Genomic DNA, 18,410 nt, shown 5'->3' with positions numbered 1-18,410 from the left:
TTGGGTGCACCACCTCAAGGTTGCTTGGGCCCCGCCTTGGGCCCCTTGTCCTTCGTCTTCCCCCCCTTGGAGTACTTATTCAGAATCTGCGTGAGGATATTTTCGAAGGTGGACAGCTGGCAATTCTTCGTGAGTACAATGAGGGGAGCCAACTCACAGTAGGGAGGGACGTCAAAGGTTTCAGCCTTTTTATCATTTTCGATAATTTTCTCGTAATCGGGCATGTATGTTTTGTAAAAGAACTTCAAATTGGAGGTGGAATTTTTTTTATTTTCATTAAAATGTTGAAAAACGTGAGAAAATACATTTGCCTTTTTGCTTTCCTTCGGGTCATGCTCATTGTTCTTCTCAAAGTGGTGGTCAATTTTCTGCTGAAAAGGTCTCTCAATCTTGTGTTGGAATGGGCGCTCTATTTTGTGTTGGAGGCTGTGCTGGAAAGTACTCCTTCCGGATTCATTTTCGAGCATGTTGTTTCTTCTTCCATTAAAATGTTTATTGGTAGTAGGTTCTCCTTCCAACTCGATTTGCATTGGGTTTATATAGAAGGATCTATCACTAACGCAAGAAACGCTCCGATGTATTTTGTGATTACCTTCTGGTGTCGCCATGTCAATGGTACAGTCATGTTCATACGTTAATAAATTTTCCTTTGTGATGTCTTCTTTTTTTTTCTTTTCGTATTCTACATTTAATCCATCTGTTTGTTTGTATTTTTTTTTTCTCAAATTGGAACTAATAGATCTGACCATGTAGCTTCCAGTCCTTGTGGTGTTTTTGTTTATTGAACTGAGCTTTTCGTGCACTCCTCCAAACTGGAAAGACATATCTCTTTTGTAGACCCCATGGTGGAACTTTGCGTCTTCTCCCTCTTCTTCTTCCTCTCCTCTTCGGAATAGGTTTGCCGATGTGGATGAAAATTGACTCCACAATCCACTCCTGCGCACCGTGTCCTTTCTGATCGAAGTGTCATTCCTATGCGCAGAGTTGCTTCTTCCTATGCTAGCTCTTTCGCAGTTGTTCCTGCTGATATTTCCCTTTTCACTTTCGAGACGACCATTTTCACCTTTCCTTTCCGGGCTGATCAGTCCGCACTGCAAACTCGGCTTGCACGCACCTAAGCCAGCCGCCTTCCCCTCCACGTTGTCTACCAACCGGAATGCGTTACCAGAGCTTACATTCTCTTTGTCCTTCTGCCCCTGCGACCCCGCCTGTGAAAGGGAGTTGTTAGACTCCACCTTCTCCGATGCGGATGCGCCGTGATCATTGGTTGTTGTGTTAGCCTTCCCCTCAATGTACTTCTCCATAGGGGAACTTTCCCCCGGTTGTCCTTCACCCGAGTGCTTCTTGGCCCCCTTGCTCACAACAGAGTTTGCACGACTTACCTGACTGGACGGGTTCACCTCTCCCCCCCCTGTGCCTCTCTTAGTGTCATCGACGTATTTGCTAATGTGTCTCTCGTACTTTTGTTGTTGCGCCTTGGCGTCTTTTTCAAGAAGTTCATAGTTCTGTCCGAACCCATCTTTCGCCCCAGAGCTGAACAATATTTCGATTCTAAATCTGTTACTATCATTTCTCTTTAGCTGTTTCCTCTCCCAGACTCTAAAAACTAGATGTGATAAGTAGTGCAAGTCTGTGACGTCTCCTACACTTTTAATGGAATCATTGTCTATTATATTTTGGCCTGTCGAACTGTCTATATTTTTAGCATGGATCAAAATACTTAACAAAGATATCATATGCGAAGCTGATGTAACGTAGTATCTGGACCTAACCATCCTCCAAGGGGAGCGAATTCCTAACCTCCTTGCATCTGTTTCTTTCAGTCTAATTATATCTTCATCATCGTCATGGTCTTGTTCTTCTTCTCCGTCATCGTCAACTTCTTCATCAACTTTTTCTTCATCTTTTTCATCTTCTGCTTCTGCTTCTTCCTTTTTCTTTTCCTTCTTCCCCTCCAGCATGTTATCCACCAATCTATCTGTCTCCTCTCTTTGGCACTCCTGATTTGTTTTTTCCTCTACCTTCCTCTGCACCTTGTTGTTACGGCCCTGCTCGTTTTCCATTCCTTCTTTTTCTCCCTGTTGTGTAAATTCGTGGCCATTCCGAGATGTGTCCTTTCGCTCTGTGCCATTCGTTCCTTCCACCTTTACACTATTTTGTAGATCGAACCTTGTGATTACCTTCCCACGTAACTCCTTCGCGGCTGTGTCGCTACCACTTCCACTAATTCCTCCTGCACCTCTCATCCAGATACTCCTATTTCCCTTTTTATCTAGTCCCCTATAATCACTAGCCACTTCGAGATGGTCTTCTCTTTTCAAATTCAGTTCACTCTCCTTGGCGTTTTTTATTTTTTTCATTTTCTGTTTTTCGTTGTTCTCTTTTCTGTACTTATTCTGGTGGGCCCACAGATCCGATGAGTTGATCACCAGTGCCTCCTTCTTGTTGATCAGCTTGGGTCCATACAGGTCCTTCGCGTTGATGTTGTACGTGACACCTCCTGCCGCCGCTCTGAAGGGGTTCTTCTCGTTTTGGCTGATACGCGCATGGGTACCAGAAGCGCAGCCAACCATGCCTACGATGGTACTGCCGACATTGCCGCTAGCCGTTCTACGAATAGTGCCTCCCCCGCTATGGGTCGAACCACCCTGTAGATCACCCGCCGCATACGTAGATGCAGATGCAGATGCAGACGCACCTTCCGTGCGGATTTCGCCTTCCTCTGGCCTCTCCCCCTTGTTGCGCTTTGAGCGCTCAAGGAGGCCATCGTCACTCAGGTTCGTGGGGCCGCCCTTACACTTATCCTGTCCGTTCGACTGCGCACCTCTTGTAGATTCTACATCTGTTGTCGGCTCCGCACCAGTTATCAACTGCACACCTGTTGATTTTTTTCCTACTTCGGGTGAAGCTTCCTCCCCAACGGGAGCTGCAGCTTGCGCATTCTTTTCATTTTTTCCATCCTTCCGGTTGAGTTCTCTGTAAATGGACTTCTTCCCCTGGGGCGTGCTTGAGAAGGCCTCACTAAGGTATGCGCCACCAGGGTAAGCAGCACCAGGGTAAGCAGCACCAGGGTAAGCAGCACCAGGGTAAGCAGCACCAGGGTAAGCAGCACCAGGGTAAGCAGCACCAGGGTAAGCAGCACCAGGGTAAGCGCCGCCAGGGTAAGTGCCACCAGGGTAAGTGCCACCAGGGTAAGCGCCACTAGAGGGGACCGCTGTTGCCGCGTTGCCTGCTACTGAACTGGAGTCGGACTCATTGCACACTGACGCCCCGGTGTTTCTGGCACCCGGGTCCGTGGCGATGGTCGTGGCGATGAGATGCTCTCCTCCCTTCTGTAGACGATTATCAATGAAAATTTGTCTGGAGTCATACTTACACATGCTAAATGATTTGGGCGTGTCTTTTTGTATTTCCTTGTCTAGCCAATTTGCGTGCTGTGCATCTATTTTGCCATTTTCCAGAATCTGTTGTTGTGGGTTCTTTTCATTCAATGGCATGGGTGTCTTGTCTCCCTTGGATGGGTTGAACGAGTTAATATAGGAAATATTCAGAGCATTTTTTAAGTCAAAGTATCCTTTGTTGTTTCTTTTATTACGAACTTCTTCATCTCTGTAGAATGTAACGTCGTGTATCAGTTTTCGAAGAAGTTTTCCTACAATATTAACTCCGATTTTAACTTTTTCTTCAGGTGTGATTCCGTATTCTGCTTGAGAAATAAAATTAGCTAACGGTTCTATTTGGTTGTAAATTTCGAAAGCCTTGTCTAGTCCACAACCAAGATAGGAATGGTGATGTATGAGATCAAATCTTATGTTATCTACAATATCTGGTATTTTAGATGTATCATAATTATTTTTATTTTTTCTGAACCACATCTTTGTCAATGATTTCCATCTCACTTGTATTTCATGCAGAATATCTATTACATACAATGCGTACTCATCATAAGGGAAGAGGTTTAGCCACTTTTGTACTTCCTGATTTAATCCCTTCAAAAAATCATAGATGGTTTTCCTTATTTTTTCCATGAGTTGAAAAAAGTTTGATATTTTTCTTAATGATTCACGTAATCCTCTGGCATGCTTTCCAGATGTAAGTTTCTTTAACAAATCTTCATCTATATCTTTGTCTTCATTCAGTAAGTTGTCTATGTATTGTTTACACTGGGTTCTATTTAGACTGGGTCTGTTATCATCCAGCAAACTATGCGCTTTGGAATTCCTAATCACCATGGCCACTAAAATTGGAGTGAGCTCTCCATCCAAATCTAAAAATCCCTTTGTAAAAGCGGCAGATGTTATTTGGCACCTCCCTTCATCTGATGTAAATATTTTGAAATCATGCCTGAAGGTGGAGTGTAATCGTAATAACCCGTCTGAATCTCCGGGGTACAGTGTTGCTCGAAATCTCTTCCCCAAATTTTCAGACTGCCTCCTTCCCATCCTGGTCAGTTCTCCTCCCCACTTCGCCACCGTTAGAATTTTAGTAACAACAATTTTACCGTTCACCACTACGAATTCCACTGGTTTCAATTGTATCTTTCTATTTATGCCTGTGAACCCATCTCCCCGCTCCAAAACTTTCTGTAGTGTCTTGTGATTTTCGATGGTAATCTGGCACTCACTGATTTTGGCCTCCAGATCTTCCTGCGTCATCGCGGCGTGGGGGCGTGCCTCTGATACATCACCCTTAGGGGTAACCACATCACTGCCCCTTGTTATAGCGCCACCGTTAAGAGATGCCTCTGTGTCATTTTTCCCTACGGCATCAGTTCTCACGGCATCAGTTCTCACGGCCTCTTCCGCCCTCCTCGCCTCGGCCTCCGCCTTGAGAGCCTTGTACTCCTTCTCGATATCGCCCAGGATGATGTTGTTGCGCAAGAAGAGATCCTGGAGCTCCTCTGGCGACTTGAACTTGATTTCCTTCTTCGCGTACTCCTTGTAGAGGTTGTCTCGGCGCTCCTCCTCGTCTTCTGCCTGGGCCCCTGCACTGTTCGCACTGTTCGCACTGTTCTCAGTATGCGCAGTATTTGCACCATTCGCAGTATTTGCATTGTTCGCACTGTTCTCAGTATGCGCAGTATGCGCAGTATTCGCAGCACTTGCAACCTTGGCAGCGCCTGCCGCGTCGTCCGTGTCGGGCGCGCCAGAAGCACTCGTCACCTCGCCGCTCTTCTGCGAAATGAACGATATTTTGCTGTACGTGGAGGGTGCCTTGGCCAAGGCGTCGTACTGGAACATGGAGGAATCCACCCGATTGGAGGGCACGCAGCTAATGGTTAAATTATTACTTCCATTGTTCTGACCAATGTGACTAGGCTTGGTCTGATCATCTGCAGTGAGCTTGTTCTCAATCACGTTGTATAGATTTTCTTCACAATTGAAGTAGTCCAAAAGGAGAGGACGATCTGTGAGGAACTTCATTTTCTGTTTGGGCTTCCTATCACCATGACGCATAACAATAATGACGGAACATAATTCCTCATGGTGAGAACAATGGAGATCATCTGGTTGTCTGAATGTTTTCCTCAACACCTCTTCTTCGTTTTCAATGTTGTACCAGTTATCCGCAAGGTCTCTTGGTATGATATTATATTTTTCTTCCAGCTTTGCTAAAAACATGGCCCTCAAAATGTGTGCACAGTCGTTGTAATATTTTATGTTACCCTTTACGAAAGACCATCCGTTGACATCACAGACGAAAGGGCCCATCGTTGTTCTCAAAATATCGAATCCACAAACTGTTTGTTGAAATGCCTCCACGATTCGGTAGGCAATTAGTTTCTCTGCTTCTGACAGAATAACAGCGTATCTAACTTCCTTCCCGTCAGATGTTCTACACACCTTTCCATCAAGTGCTGGGGATTTCCTTGCTTCTGCATGTGCAAACATCTGCCCAACGGTGTATACTTTTACATCTGTACCAAAGGTGGAAAGGAATTCTTCATATATATAAGTACCGTTATTCCTAACCTTGTGTACATCAGGGCAATATTCACTACTCCTGTCTTTAACCTTCCTAAAGAGCTTTTTACATCCCCCACCAGTGTTTTTTGGGTAATAAATCCAGTTATTGTGATTATCTGCATTGATTGGTTTTTCTATAAAAGGTTTATTCAATCTAATGTTGTTATAAACGATATAATCGTAATATTCTTCAAATGCATGTTCTCCTCTCTTCACAGCATCATGGTCCACGACAACATAATTCGCATGTGGCACTTTCCATTTTTTTAACTCCTCATAAATTTGCAACCTTGACCTTAAAATTAACTGTCTGCTTAAATTGTTTAAGGTGATTGGCTTGTATTTTTTAACATACTCGATGGCTTTATTTAGAGGAAACCCTGTGGAATAAAACGCTATCAAGCAATCCACTATGGGCCATGAGTCGATATCATGGTTTAAAATCATGTCTTCTTTAAATTTTATAATATTGAAATCTCCACTTTTGGCTAGCCTTTTCAAGATACACTCCATGGGTGCGCTCTCCACCTTACTCTCCATGGCACACACGCCCAGAGTAAACTTCTTTATTATGCCCGAGTCATCTTTGCTCACGTTTTCAAACAGCTTCTCCTCGTCCAGGGACCCCCCGTGCTTCCGCACCTTCATTGGCAAAGGTGGCGTCGCAAATAGTTATCCACGTTGGCGGGAAAAGGAAAAAAAAAGTAATAAACAAGTGAACCACGTTAAGTGATAAAGTTATGCAACCAACAAATGAACAACCTTCTTGAACTCTGAATGGGTGAGGGCTTCCTCACAAATTTTACACAGGGCCATGCATCACGCAAGGAGACCTGCGCAATCAGCAAAAGGATTGTTCGGGATTATTCAGGACCGACCACCCTTTTGGGGGATGCACAAAAATGCCAAAGTACCTTATGTAGAATTTGGTTAATAAAAAAATGGTGGGAAAAAAAATTGAAGCTACTCTTACAGCTCAGTTTAGAAAAAATTTTATGTGCGTGCAATGCTATGGTCGTGTGCGCTTCACAAATTGCTGAACTTGGAATGTGGCGACGCAAAAACTGGCCGAGATGACCCATTCCCCCCCTCCACATTCCCTGCAGTAGAACGCAAAAGTGTTAACCCTTACTCGGGCACAGGAAAATGGGAGCAAGTCCTTTTTTTTTTTTTTTTTTCCTGAAGCACATTAATGCGCCTTCCTTGTGACCCATCTTGCCAACCTCCCGTGATGAAGTACCCTTTTTTTTTTTTTTTTTTTTTTTTTCCAAATTTTATGAGAAATGGCACGTGGAAGTTACCCCTATAGTGGAACCTCCAGCCCCTGTCCCTCCTGGTGTACCTTGGTACCTTCTGTGGGGTTCGTGTCGAAGTGACCAATTGTATTTTCCTTGATTCGCTTATTAAATCCTTCCGTTGGAGAGGTACACTTTGTTGTTCCCCTGCAGTATGACAGATGAGTGAACTCCGTCTAAAATTTTGGCACACCATTGGGGGATCCCCACTTTGGAGAGAGCACTCCCCTATTCAGCTTGATGAACGTCGTTTCGGAAAAGCCCAGGTGGTATAGCTAACAAAAGGGCGGTTCCTCTTTTTTGTTGTGTCGTATTCCTTTGTAAAACACGACCAAGTGTAGGTAACATAAACTGCAGAAAATACCCACCTCCCCTCCTTTTACACGCGTGACGATGAACAGACAGGTGAGCCCAGGATGAAGCGAAAGGGAAAACGTAGCAGCTAGCCAAAAAAAAAAAAAAAAAAAAAAGAAAAATTAGCTAGCCAGGAAAAAAAAAAAAATTAGATCGTGCAACATGCAGAAGGATAACGGAGTAGTCCCCCTTTTGGAAAGGCCAAATGTAAAGGAAATTAACAAACACATCGAAGCTAGCGGATTGGTATTATGTCTCATCCTTAATGAAAAAGACTCCCCATCACTTACCTCTCCATCCAATTACCTTCTGCATGTCCATAGGTACATGTACCTGTCCAACATAGTTCCGAAATGTATAGAGTATTTTGGGTCCTTTGTTTTTCCCTTTTATGGTAACAAATTTGGGGTGTACTTTGAATGCATACAGGAGAGGAGAAAAAGAAGAGGAGGGACCCCATTACCTCTTCACCCAAATGGGAAAGAACACCAGGAAAAGTCTACCGTAACATGCCCCATTATTAATAACACAACATCTGAAATGCCCCCCTCCTCCTGTGGAGAAGATCCCAATTGGAGAACCGAGGTTGATAAATCCCTCCAGGAGAGGATCCTCCTCGATTGGAGACTCCCTATAGGGGTACTGTTCGATATATACTGCGATGTGGAAGGGGAGGATTGGAGTTTGCCAATCTTAGAAGAACAGCAAACAAACTGGAAGAGATGCTCCAGTGGGGAATTATTTCCTGACCATGTTAGCGTTTTAGAGATTACTCCAAATCGGACAAGTAATTTACTTGACGAAGCTGAGAGAGAGTATGTAGATAGGGACGAGAACCCAAGCAAAGCTCCATTGAATGGTGCAACAAAGGGTTCCGTCAGTGGGGAGAAGGCATGTAGTAGGGATGAAGATGAAACCCATGAAAAAAGAAACAGAACAAAAGTAGAAGATCCCCGTGTTAAACACTACCACATGCGAATGAACAAACAAGTAAATAATGACTGGTATGATCAGCAATTTTTAAGCATAGCGGATAGGAACGTCCCATGGAGGTTGGTTGTACACTTCAAGGATGAAGAAAACTACAAGGCACATTTCGCAAGAGGGGGAGGAAACAAAATGAATTACGATGGAAACATCAACCTGTTGCCCTACAACACCTGCATACCTCTGTATAGAGGATTTCACGACTTTGAAGAATGCCTCATCAATCAGCTGAAAAAGGCGAACTACGTGATTAACAAAAATAATAGGGTGCTTCAGATGTTGCCGCAGCAAGTGGAAAATGACTTACTGCAGAATTTGAAACGGTTTGACGTAGAAAATATTTGTGCCTTGTATAGGGAGCACATTGATTATAATATGGTCCGTTTTGTGGATTACTTTAACGCCAAGTGTGCACAGGTACAGCAAGACGGGGACAACGGCACCACCAGCGGGGAGCACAATTCCGTGTGCGCCCTTATGAAGGACGGAAACATGGTTAAGGAGATACCCATAATTATACACATTTATGGACCCCCATACAATCAGGTGTTGACGAAATGTCCTTTGTTCAAAATTGCGCCCACAGACGGGACTGAAAATACCATCGACGGTTTTTTCGCCAACACGTTGGGGGACTTTCTGCATGAGCAGTTCCCTTCCTTTTTTAGGAAAATAAAAAAACACGCAACAGAAGGAGGGGTAGCAGTGGTGCAGGATAACTCAAACGATCACAGGGCAAAGGGTGAGGTTGGCGCACAAGGTCACGTTCTTCCAGACAATGCAGTGGCGGATGCGGTGTCAGCAACTGTAGAAGCCGTGCCAAGTGCACCCCCCGACGGGGAAAGCATTTTTTATTTTGTCGAAGACGATTACTTAATTTTCAGCCCCTACATGTTCATAATAATCAACGGGATTCAAATTCCGCTGAAGACGCCACTCTATTGGCTCGCCGCTAACTTTTCCCAATTTGATAATTTTCTGCACGTTATTCTCCGTGTACCCCCCTACTGAGGATGTGTGTGCTCACCTTCGGCCAAGCCCTCCCATATGGAACACATTTCCCTTCCACTCGGTTTGGCGTTTCCATTTGTTTGTTTTGTTTTCTTTTTGCAGATTTGTGGCTAACCGTGGTAGAGAATGGCACATAAGGGGGAAATGTCCGTATTTGTCGATGGGCTCGGAGTTACCATAGACCCCATGTGTGTGTGTGTGTGTGTGTAAATGTGCATATGTTTTTTTTTTTTTTTTTCCTGGCTAGCTAATTTTTTTTTTTTTTTTTTTTTTTTTTTTGGCTAGCTGCTACGTTTTTCCTTTTTTTAAACAATTTCCCAACGAATTTCACCTTTGAGCCGAGTTTGGCCGTTCCCCGCGATGGTAAAGAAAAGGACAGAAAAAAAAAAAAGTAGTAACTCTACATTTGCGCGTGATCATAGGGAGATGATAACAGAACGGTTGCTAACGAGGAAGTAACGACATCACCCTGTATCGCGGGAACACCTTGGTAACCCCTCCCGGATGAACAAAAACCCAACATGTGCGAACGGCTGTACAGAAAAATAAAAGAACTGGAGTGCGAGTCGAATCTGTACCTATCAAACAACAAGGCGCTATTCGAGAGTATACATCAGTTGCTGAGGGAAGGAGTGCCCTCCATCCCAAGCGCCTGCTACGTGGACGACAAGGTGGCGGACAGAGAAACCAACAGGTACGTTTTGACCAAGTACATTTACGACGCGGATGGCATTATCTACAAAGTGGAAGCACACTCCAAGGTAACACTAGAGAAGGAAACGAACGCAACACAAAAATTTTTGGATGAAGAATACTTAACAGATAACGAAGTGGAGGATATGTACAAAGAAGACCAGTACAACGTGCTAGACTCAGTGCAAATATACGTAGCACATAGCCATTTTGAGCATGTATGGAATGAGCATACCATGCAATATTTCCTGAGCTGTTATCACGATGAACAAAATTTAAAAATACATACACATATATTGGAGAAGGAGGAATTTGGCTACGACATTCAAATTGAATTATTTGAAGTACCAAGGACACCAGAGAAGATGCTACTGGTGGCAAATCACTTGTCAAAAATACGAGAAGCATTACAATGTGGCCCTTTCATGCACTTTTTCCTGTCCAATATACATGTACAGGAAAATTCTTTCACTAAATTTATTATTAGACGTAATGAAGTAATATATCTGTTGAAGAAAAACGACTATGTTTTGGTCATTCTATCTGTGCACTATGTGGATAAGCATGACCGCTGTATCGTCCTTGGTGTGTGCAAGAGCATTCATGCCACAACAAAGTCGATGGATTTACATGGACATCTGGACTTTTCCTTTTATAGTGACTTTCCCGCTCATTTGGTGCCTTCGGAATTATTCGTCTACGAAGGGACAGACAATGGAGACAGCTGTAATTATGACACATGCATGGAGGGGAGCGATAACACGGATAGTGGTGTCAACTTGGATGCTACATCCGATCCTTGCTACCTACCTCAGCGTAGCGAACAGACACAGACCACTTCCCCCAACGTTGGGTTCGTGGCCATAAAAATGGATGCCAAGTTGTTCGCTGGGTGTAAGGATTTCTCCGAATTGATCCAGATATCGAGTAGGGTGTCCCATATCATCGTGTCCTTCCGAGATTTCCTCAACAACGCTGCGGTGCTGTACCGAATGCGGCGGCGCAGGGCTGTATAAGGATGTGGGGGGAAAGACACATGCAAAAAAAAAGTGGGGGATAGGTCCTATGGGATAGCATTATTTTTCTCCCATTATTTAAATCGTCATGCAGGTGAGCCCTACAGGTACCTTCTTAACCAAATATGACATGCCAATTGATGGGGGGGGAGGGGGTACCTTCTCTCTCTACCGCGCTTTGTACCATTTTGTTGCGTGTGAACACCTTCCCCTTTTTCTTAGGTATTTAAAATTTTCTGAGCACTATGCAAGGGTTGCAGCATTGCTTCCTTCTTCCCATTCGAGTGGTAATTCGCCGAGTTTGTTTAGCCGCAATTTAGGGAGAGTCGCGACGTGGTTAATCTTGTGCTTCGCTTTTTCTCCCCTACGAACGAGCACCCCTTATTGTGTTCTCTCTTTGTATTTTCCCCGTTTGGCCCGCTGAACAGTAAAAAAAAAAAAAAAAAAAAAAAAAAAAAAGGAAGAAAAGGAAGAAGAAAAAAAAAGAGAGCATATATGCACATGCACATTACGTACATGTAGTAGCCCTGGTGTGCCTCTTCAAGCTCCTACCGTGAGGGATGGAGTGGGGTAAACGAGGCTATCATGCGGGGAAAAAAATGCCCGTCCACATGCAGAAGTGCAAAGTCTGGGGGTGAAGAAGAACCACTTGATGGGTCCCTCCTAGGGTGACCATCTAAGCGTACTCTCTCAGTAAATCACCCCCCCCTCCCTTCCTCTCTACGGTGAAGCAACAGATGTGCGTTTCACTTATGTATGAGGTATGAAGATGTCCTCTCTCCCCCCCCCTACACACACATCCCATTCTGCCCCTTTAAAAGGAGCCCAAGTGTATCGCTTTTTCGCAACGTCATCGCTACGGCGTCGCTCCTCCGCACGATGGGTTCTCCCTCCCCAGATATGGAAAGTCTGCAAATAGCTAGCTGGAATGTGAACGGTTGGAAGAAGAGCTGTGAGTTAATAAAGCAAAGGGAAGTTACAGTGGCCCATTTTTTGAAAAAGCTTAATATTGACATTCTATGTTTACAAGAAACAAAGACGAATAACCCAACCATTGAAAATGAGTCCAGCTTGTTAGATGCATATTCGGATGAATACGAATCCTACTGGACGTGTTGCAAGAGGAGAGGAGGTGGAGAAAAGATACAGAGGGGATACTCTGGGCTTGCTACGTATGTGGGAAATAAGGCAAAAATTATTTGTTGTTGTAGTGATCCATTCCGGAACTTTTTTTTTTCCGTGGATGGTTTTTCGGAGGAGGACCTACTAGTGTCGAGGTGTTTTCCGCGGGACAATTCATCCGTGTCATTTTACGCATTTCCACATGATAGTGGGGAGGTTACCGATGCACTTAGCAGTGGTTATGGAGAACAGAAATGTCAGACACCACGCCAAATCCAACCCCCTGATGCTCCGCTACAGAGAGTGAGTGATATGTTCAATGAAGGGAGAGTGCTCATTACCATCCACAAAGAGTTCGTGTTGGTTAATGTATACGCCCCGTACTCTGGATGCAATTACAACCGTCTCGACTACAAAATGAGATTTCTCCATGCAGTTCGAAGCAAGCTCCTTGAGTTGAGAATAACGACGGGTCTACCAATTATCCTCGTGGGAGACCTGAACATATCCTTCCGAAACAGAGATGTGCACTACCTGAACAATGTAATAAATCTGCATGAAGTACAAAAAGATATGAACAAGGTGAACATACGAGAGGACCTAAAACAGAGGATATGCAAGCAGATACCTATCATCATAGAGACACTGAGTAGTCGGGACAATTTTATTATTAAGAAGCAGAAAGGGGAAAATGGTGAGTCGTTTCGACTGTACTTGAATTTTAAGGGGGATGTCAAAAGGGTCGGAACGAGCTTTACTTCGATGGAGGAGATTTTTTTTTTTTTTTCGTTGGATCCGGTGTTCGTGGAGGACAAGTACGCTGGGGTCTACCCGAACGACTTTTTCTTCTTCCTGCGGGCGCCCGGGGGGGGCATCCAGCGTGGGGACGACAAAGGGGGGGACAACAAAGACGGGGACAACAAATATGGGGACAACAAATATGGGGACAACAAATATGGGGACAACAAATATGGGGGCATCCAACGTGGGGAAGACGAAGGGGGGGACGATGAAGGGGGGGACGATGAAGGGGGGGACGATGAAGGGGGGGACGATGAAGGGGGGGACGATGAAGGGGGGGATGATGAAGGGGGGGACGATGAAGGGGGGGATGATGAAGGGGGGGATGATGAAGGGGGGGATGATGAAGGAATTGTGCACAGCGGGGAGGACCCCCCCAAGCGGTCGGAGACCCATCACGGCAATCACGTAGAGCGCGACATGTACGATTCCTTCGCTAAGGAAAGAGAAAAGATTTGTTCTCACTTCATGAAGAAGGAATATGCCCCCATACAAGAATACCTCCTCCGCATGGAGGAAAAGAACGTGAAGTACAATATTAGAAGAATTACTACCCATGGAGAGTGTAGGAGGATACTGTGTAGATATTCGTTCCGTAACTGTATCGAGGGAAAGTACAACGTAAAGAAGGCCAACACTCTCTACTTAAAGCACTTTAATGATATCCTTCTATCGTTAGGAACGTTTCTTTCGAAGGAAGATCTTCTAAAAGTTGCCAACGCCCTTGGATACTCTTCCTCCCCTGAGTGCTGTACGAACTTTGTGAAGAACCTAATATGTGAAGACAGAATGGTAGACACGTTCTCCTTTTTTTATCCGTCACTTAACGGGAAGTTCACCTGTTGGGATACGTATAAACAACACCGGGTGAGCAATGAAGGTTCACGCATAGACTACATTTTTGTTGATTTCATTTTGTATGAACGTCTGATCAGGAGCCACTCCCACTTGTACGCCTCGCCAGTTGTCATGACGGAGGAGCTTAGGGCATTGCTGAGACGAGAGGGTGATGCCAAGGGAGAGGGTGATGCCAAGGGAGAGGGTGATGCCAAGGGAGAGGGTGATACCAAGGGAGAGGGTCGTGACGAAGCAAACAATGGAATCGTAATGGATGATGATTCATCAAAGAAAGGGGTAAACAGTGCTAACACTGATACGGGTGACCCCTGCGAGGAAAACTACTTGTGTGTAAATTCCCCTCAGAACAACTGCAACTACGCCAACTACTTCAATCGGTTAAGGAAAAAAAGGGGGAGAAACCCCCCGGAGGAGGAATGGGTGAGTGAACAGGAAGAAGACATTTACCATTTCCAGTTTAAGCTCCGAAGTTACATAGGCTTTATCTACACCTCGCCGCGCTTGAGCGATCACATAGCAGTTAATTGTACCTTTATGGCAAGGACACAGTCTGGAGGAACAAAGAAAAGAAAAGAAGTACCCATATGTTTTTCAGGAGAACCTACCATACCTCTGCGCAGTTTCTGTTCTTCAGAGAAACAATATGTTACCTTCTTTCCAATTTACTTAATTGACCCTGCGCTTTTTTCTGGATACACCTTCGAGATCTTAAACCCTGTTCATGCGCATGGCGGCACATGTCCTAGCATCACCATGGCTCAGCCCCATAAAAAGACGAGCAAGATAACGCAGTACTTTAGCGTAAGAAGGGGCAAACCTTAGGCTCGCCGTTGTGAAGACGTGAAGACGTGAAGGCGTGAAGACGTGAAGGCGTGAAGACGTGGTGAAGTGGTTAAGTAGTGAAGTGGTTAAGTGGTGACGTGGTGACGTGGCGATTTGGTGACGTGAAAACGTAGCGATGTGAAGACGTGGCGATGTGGCGACGGCGTGCTAACCAAATGAAGGAAAAAGAAAAAATAATAGTAAAATTCTCGTGCAAAGTTGTGGCTATAAGAAGCATAAACAACCCTGCGAACAAGTACGACTTCTTTTTCTCACTGCTCTACATTTTTGAGAAGAGCATACATTATTAACTACGTGCAGGTTTTCTTGGTGCAGGAAGTCGTCCTGAGGCACATGTTTCTTTTTTTTTTTTTTTTTTTTTTTTTTTTTTTTTTTTTTCTACGTCGCCCGTGGTGGTAACTCAGTGGATAGGGGAACCCTACTTGTCAGTGCACACGCAAGGAGGGTTGAAAAGAACTCAAAGGGGAAAGAAGGAACAACGGGAGGGGGATGGAAAAATAATTAAAAAAGGTGGAAAAGGAAGGAGTGCAACGGGTTTTACGTGCTTAACGGATTACATGAAACGTGTAAATCGCATGAATCGTGTAAATCGCATGAAACGTGCAAATCGTATGAATCGTGCAAATCACGTGAACCGTGTAAATCGCATGAATCGTGCAAATCACGTGAACCGTGTAATTCACGTGAAACGCGTAAATCAGGTGAACCGGTTGAACTGCACGAAGGCGACGCGGCACCCTCGCAACACACCTACAACACGCGAAACGCAGAGAAGGAGTAACAGGTCAAGCTCAACATCACAATGAAAAGTTGCACCTCCAAGAAGGAAGCGATATTTTGTAAGATCCACCTGAGCTCCATCCTCAACTGGAAATCAAGTGTGTTTGTAGAGAACGCATTTTTCCGCATGCGCAAGTGGGAAGTTTAGAGGTACACCAAGTTAAGAAAAAAGTGAACGACGTGGTGTTATTTAATTGAGGAAGAGAAAAACGAGGAAGAAGGAGTCACGATGGTTTTATTCCTGTGTTCCATGGGCCTCTTCGGCTTAATTTCCGGCGTTCTCGGGCTTTCGAAGACCAACCACCTCAAGCATGTCGCTCCAGGTAGCACCATCCTTGCCGCGTGAGATTCTTTGTTTAGAAATGGGGGGCATGCTCACCTGAATGATACTCCTTCTTAGCGCCTTACATTTGGCATGCACATGGGTACACACCAGAAGGGGAAACCAACTGAGGTGTACTTACCTGAGGATGTGGTACCGTTTGCTACTGACCAAATTACCCTTTTACTTTTACGTTTACGTTTACGTTTACGTTTACGTTTACGTTTACATTTACATTTACGTTTACATTTACGTTTACGTTTACATTTACGCTTACTTTTACTTTTACGTTTACTTTTTTTTTTTTTTTTTTTTTTTTTTTTTTCTGAAAGGTTTTCTCGTCACGGAGGTAGCTAAAGGTGCACACGCCCAAGGAAGGGGTAAGTGTGTTGTGTGCTCTTGACCACGTCGAGACGGCATGGCGTCTTCACATGAAGATCTGTTCTACACTTTTCCCCTATCGAACCTTCCCCCCCACACACACACACACACCATCCACCCATAGGGCATACGAACCTGCGCAGTAGCGCGCATAGCTATGGATACAACACGAGCGGTTCTGTGGAGGACAAAATGGATATACTGAGGAAGAAAGTTAAAGAAAGAAACAAAGGAGAGCCGGAATTCTTGCAGGCATTTGAAGAAGTTCTAGTATCTCTCAAACCATTATTCAAAAAAAGCAATGTGTACCTAGGAGTGTTAGAAAATATTGCAGAGCCTGAAAGAGTAATTCAGTTTAGAGTACCATGGGTAGATGATAAAGGAGAGCATAGGATGAATAGAGGGTTCAGAGTTCAATACAGTTCCGTTCTGGGACCATATAAAGGAGGACTCCGTTTTCACCCCACTGTGAATCTAAGCATTATAAAGTTTCTAGGTTTCGAACAGATATTTAAGAATAGCTTGACGACGTTACCTATGGGTGGTGGCAAAGGTGGTTCGGATTTTGATCCAAAGGGAAAATCCCCGAATGAGATCCTCTCCTTTTGCAAATCCTTCATGACAAATTTGTATAGGCACATTGGTCCGAACACAGATGTGCCTGCAGGGGATATCGGTGTTGGAGGAAGAGAAATTGGTTACCTCTTCGGTCAGTATAAAAAGCTAAGTAACGCTTTCGAAGGTGTTTTAACAGGCAAGAATATCAAATGGGGTGGAAGTAATATCAGGGCTGAAGCAACAGGTTATGGAGCAGTCTACTTTGCAGAAAATGCACTAGCCAAGGTAAACGATAATTTAACGGGTAAACGATGTGTTGTTAGTGGAAGTGGAAACGTTGCACAGTACTTGGTGCAGAAGCTTATTCAAAAAGGAGCTATCGTTTTAACAATGAGTGATAGTGATGGATACATCTATGAACCGAATGGTCTTAGGGAAGAGCATCTATCTTATGTGATGGAATTGAAAAATGTGAAAAGAGGAAGACTCAAGGAGTATGCGGATTGGTCTTCTACGTGTAAATACGTTGAGAAAGGAAAACCATGGGAGATTCCATGTGACCTTGCCTTCCCCTGTGCTACTCAAAACGAGATTAATCAAGAAGATGCTAATTTGTTAATAAGAAACAAATGTAAGATGGTTGTAGAAGGAGCAAATATGCCAACCCACATTGACGCCATGCATTTACTGAAAAAAAACGGTGTTGTGATTTGCCCCTCCAAAGCTGCGAATGCAGGGGGTGTAGCTGTCAGTGGATTAGAAATGACACAGAATTCTATGCGACTACAATGGACTGCACAGGAGGCAGACGAGAAACTGCAGGTTATTATGAAGAAGATCTACGAACAGTGCGACGGGGCATCTAGGCTTTACCTTGGGGAGTCTGACCTCGTGGCGGGTGCCAACATCGCAGGCTTTCTCAAGGTGGCCGACTCCTTCCAGGAGCAAGGCGGCCTTTGAGGTAGGCACTATCCTGGTACACGTAACCGTTATCACCCTTACTGGGTTAGTGTTTACTATTAATGTTATAGTTTATTGCTAATGGTTTATTGTTTAATGGATCCTTTTCTCAATTTGCTTTTTTTTTTTTTTTTTTTTTTTTTTATGTCCCAAACGGGGCACGCACATTTCTTCTTGGCCACCCTGTCTACTTTTCTATGAACACAACTTTTTTTTTCCTTGCATCAAATAACGCCTTTGAGGGGAAGACCCCTGTTAGCCTGAACATTCCTTTCAAAAGAAGCTGCGGAAAATGGAAAAAAAAAATGAAACGAAGAGTTACATCGGCTGGGTATTATAATGGTGGGGGGGGGGTCTTTCCCGCATCACTTATAGTGTGTACGTATAAGCATTTGTGTGTGCTTTCTCCTTAAACTTTTTTTTTTTTTTTTTTTTTTTTTTTTTTTTTTTTTTTTTTTTTTTT

General features: G+C 44.2%; 5 protein-coding genes across 5 annotated transcripts; 4 read left to right on the top strand and 1 right to left on the bottom strand.

The window, feature by feature from the left end:
• Positions 1-14: 14 nt before the first annotated feature.
• Positions 15-6,614, bottom strand: PKNH_1328400 (acid phosphatase, putative; the record flags this gene model as incomplete). Its single annotated transcript, XM_002260684.1, has 1 exon — positions 15-6,614. The coding sequence occupies one exon, from the start codon at positions 6,612-6,614 to the stop codon at positions 15-17; it is 6,600 nt and encodes a 2,199-aa protein (XP_002260720.1).
• A 1,163-nt stretch (positions 6,615-7,777) lies between these two features.
• Positions 7,778-9,613, top strand: PKNH_1328300 (autophagy protein 5, putative; the record flags this gene model as incomplete). The annotated part of the gene is made up of 1 exon (XM_002260683.1): positions 7,778-9,613. The coding sequence occupies one exon, from the start codon at positions 7,778-7,780 to the stop codon at positions 9,611-9,613; it is 1,836 nt and encodes a 611-aa protein (XP_002260719.1).
• Positions 9,614-10,134: 521 nt separating this feature from the next.
• On the top strand, positions 10,135-11,322 carry PKNH_1328200 (conserved Plasmodium protein, unknown function; the record flags this gene model as incomplete). Its single annotated transcript, XM_002260682.1, has 1 exon — positions 10,135-11,322. The coding sequence occupies one exon, from the start codon at positions 10,135-10,137 to the stop codon at positions 11,320-11,322; it is 1,188 nt and encodes a 395-aa protein (XP_002260718.1).
• A 900-nt stretch (positions 11,323-12,222) lies between these two features.
• On the top strand, positions 12,223-14,925 carry PKNH_1328100 (endonuclease/exonuclease/phosphatase family protein, putative; the record flags this gene model as incomplete). Its single annotated transcript, XM_002260681.2, has 1 exon — positions 12,223-14,925. One exon carries the CDS (start codon positions 12,223-12,225, stop codon positions 14,923-14,925), a length of 2,703 nt encoding a protein of 900 aa, XP_002260717.2.
• A 1,030-nt stretch (positions 14,926-15,955) lies between these two features.
• Positions 15,956-17,947, top strand: PKNH_1328000 (NADP-specific glutamate dehydrogenase, putative; the record flags this gene model as incomplete). Its single annotated transcript, XM_039113533.1, has 3 exons — positions 15,956-16,049; positions 16,381-16,428; positions 16,554-17,947. The coding sequence occupies 3 exons, from the start codon at positions 15,956-15,958 to the stop codon at positions 17,945-17,947; spliced, it is 1,536 nt and encodes a 511-aa protein (XP_038969911.1).
• Between the last annotated feature and the right edge of the window lie 463 nt (positions 17,948-18,410).

This window comes from Plasmodium knowlesi (assembly GCF_000006355.2).
Source record: "Plasmodium knowlesi strain H genome assembly, chromosome: 13".
Classification (NCBI taxonomy): domain Eukaryota; phylum Apicomplexa; class Aconoidasida; order Haemosporida; family Plasmodiidae; genus Plasmodium; species Plasmodium knowlesi.
The sequence above is the reverse complement of the archived record's forward strand: the minus strand, read 5'-3'. Positions and strand labels throughout refer to the sequence as shown.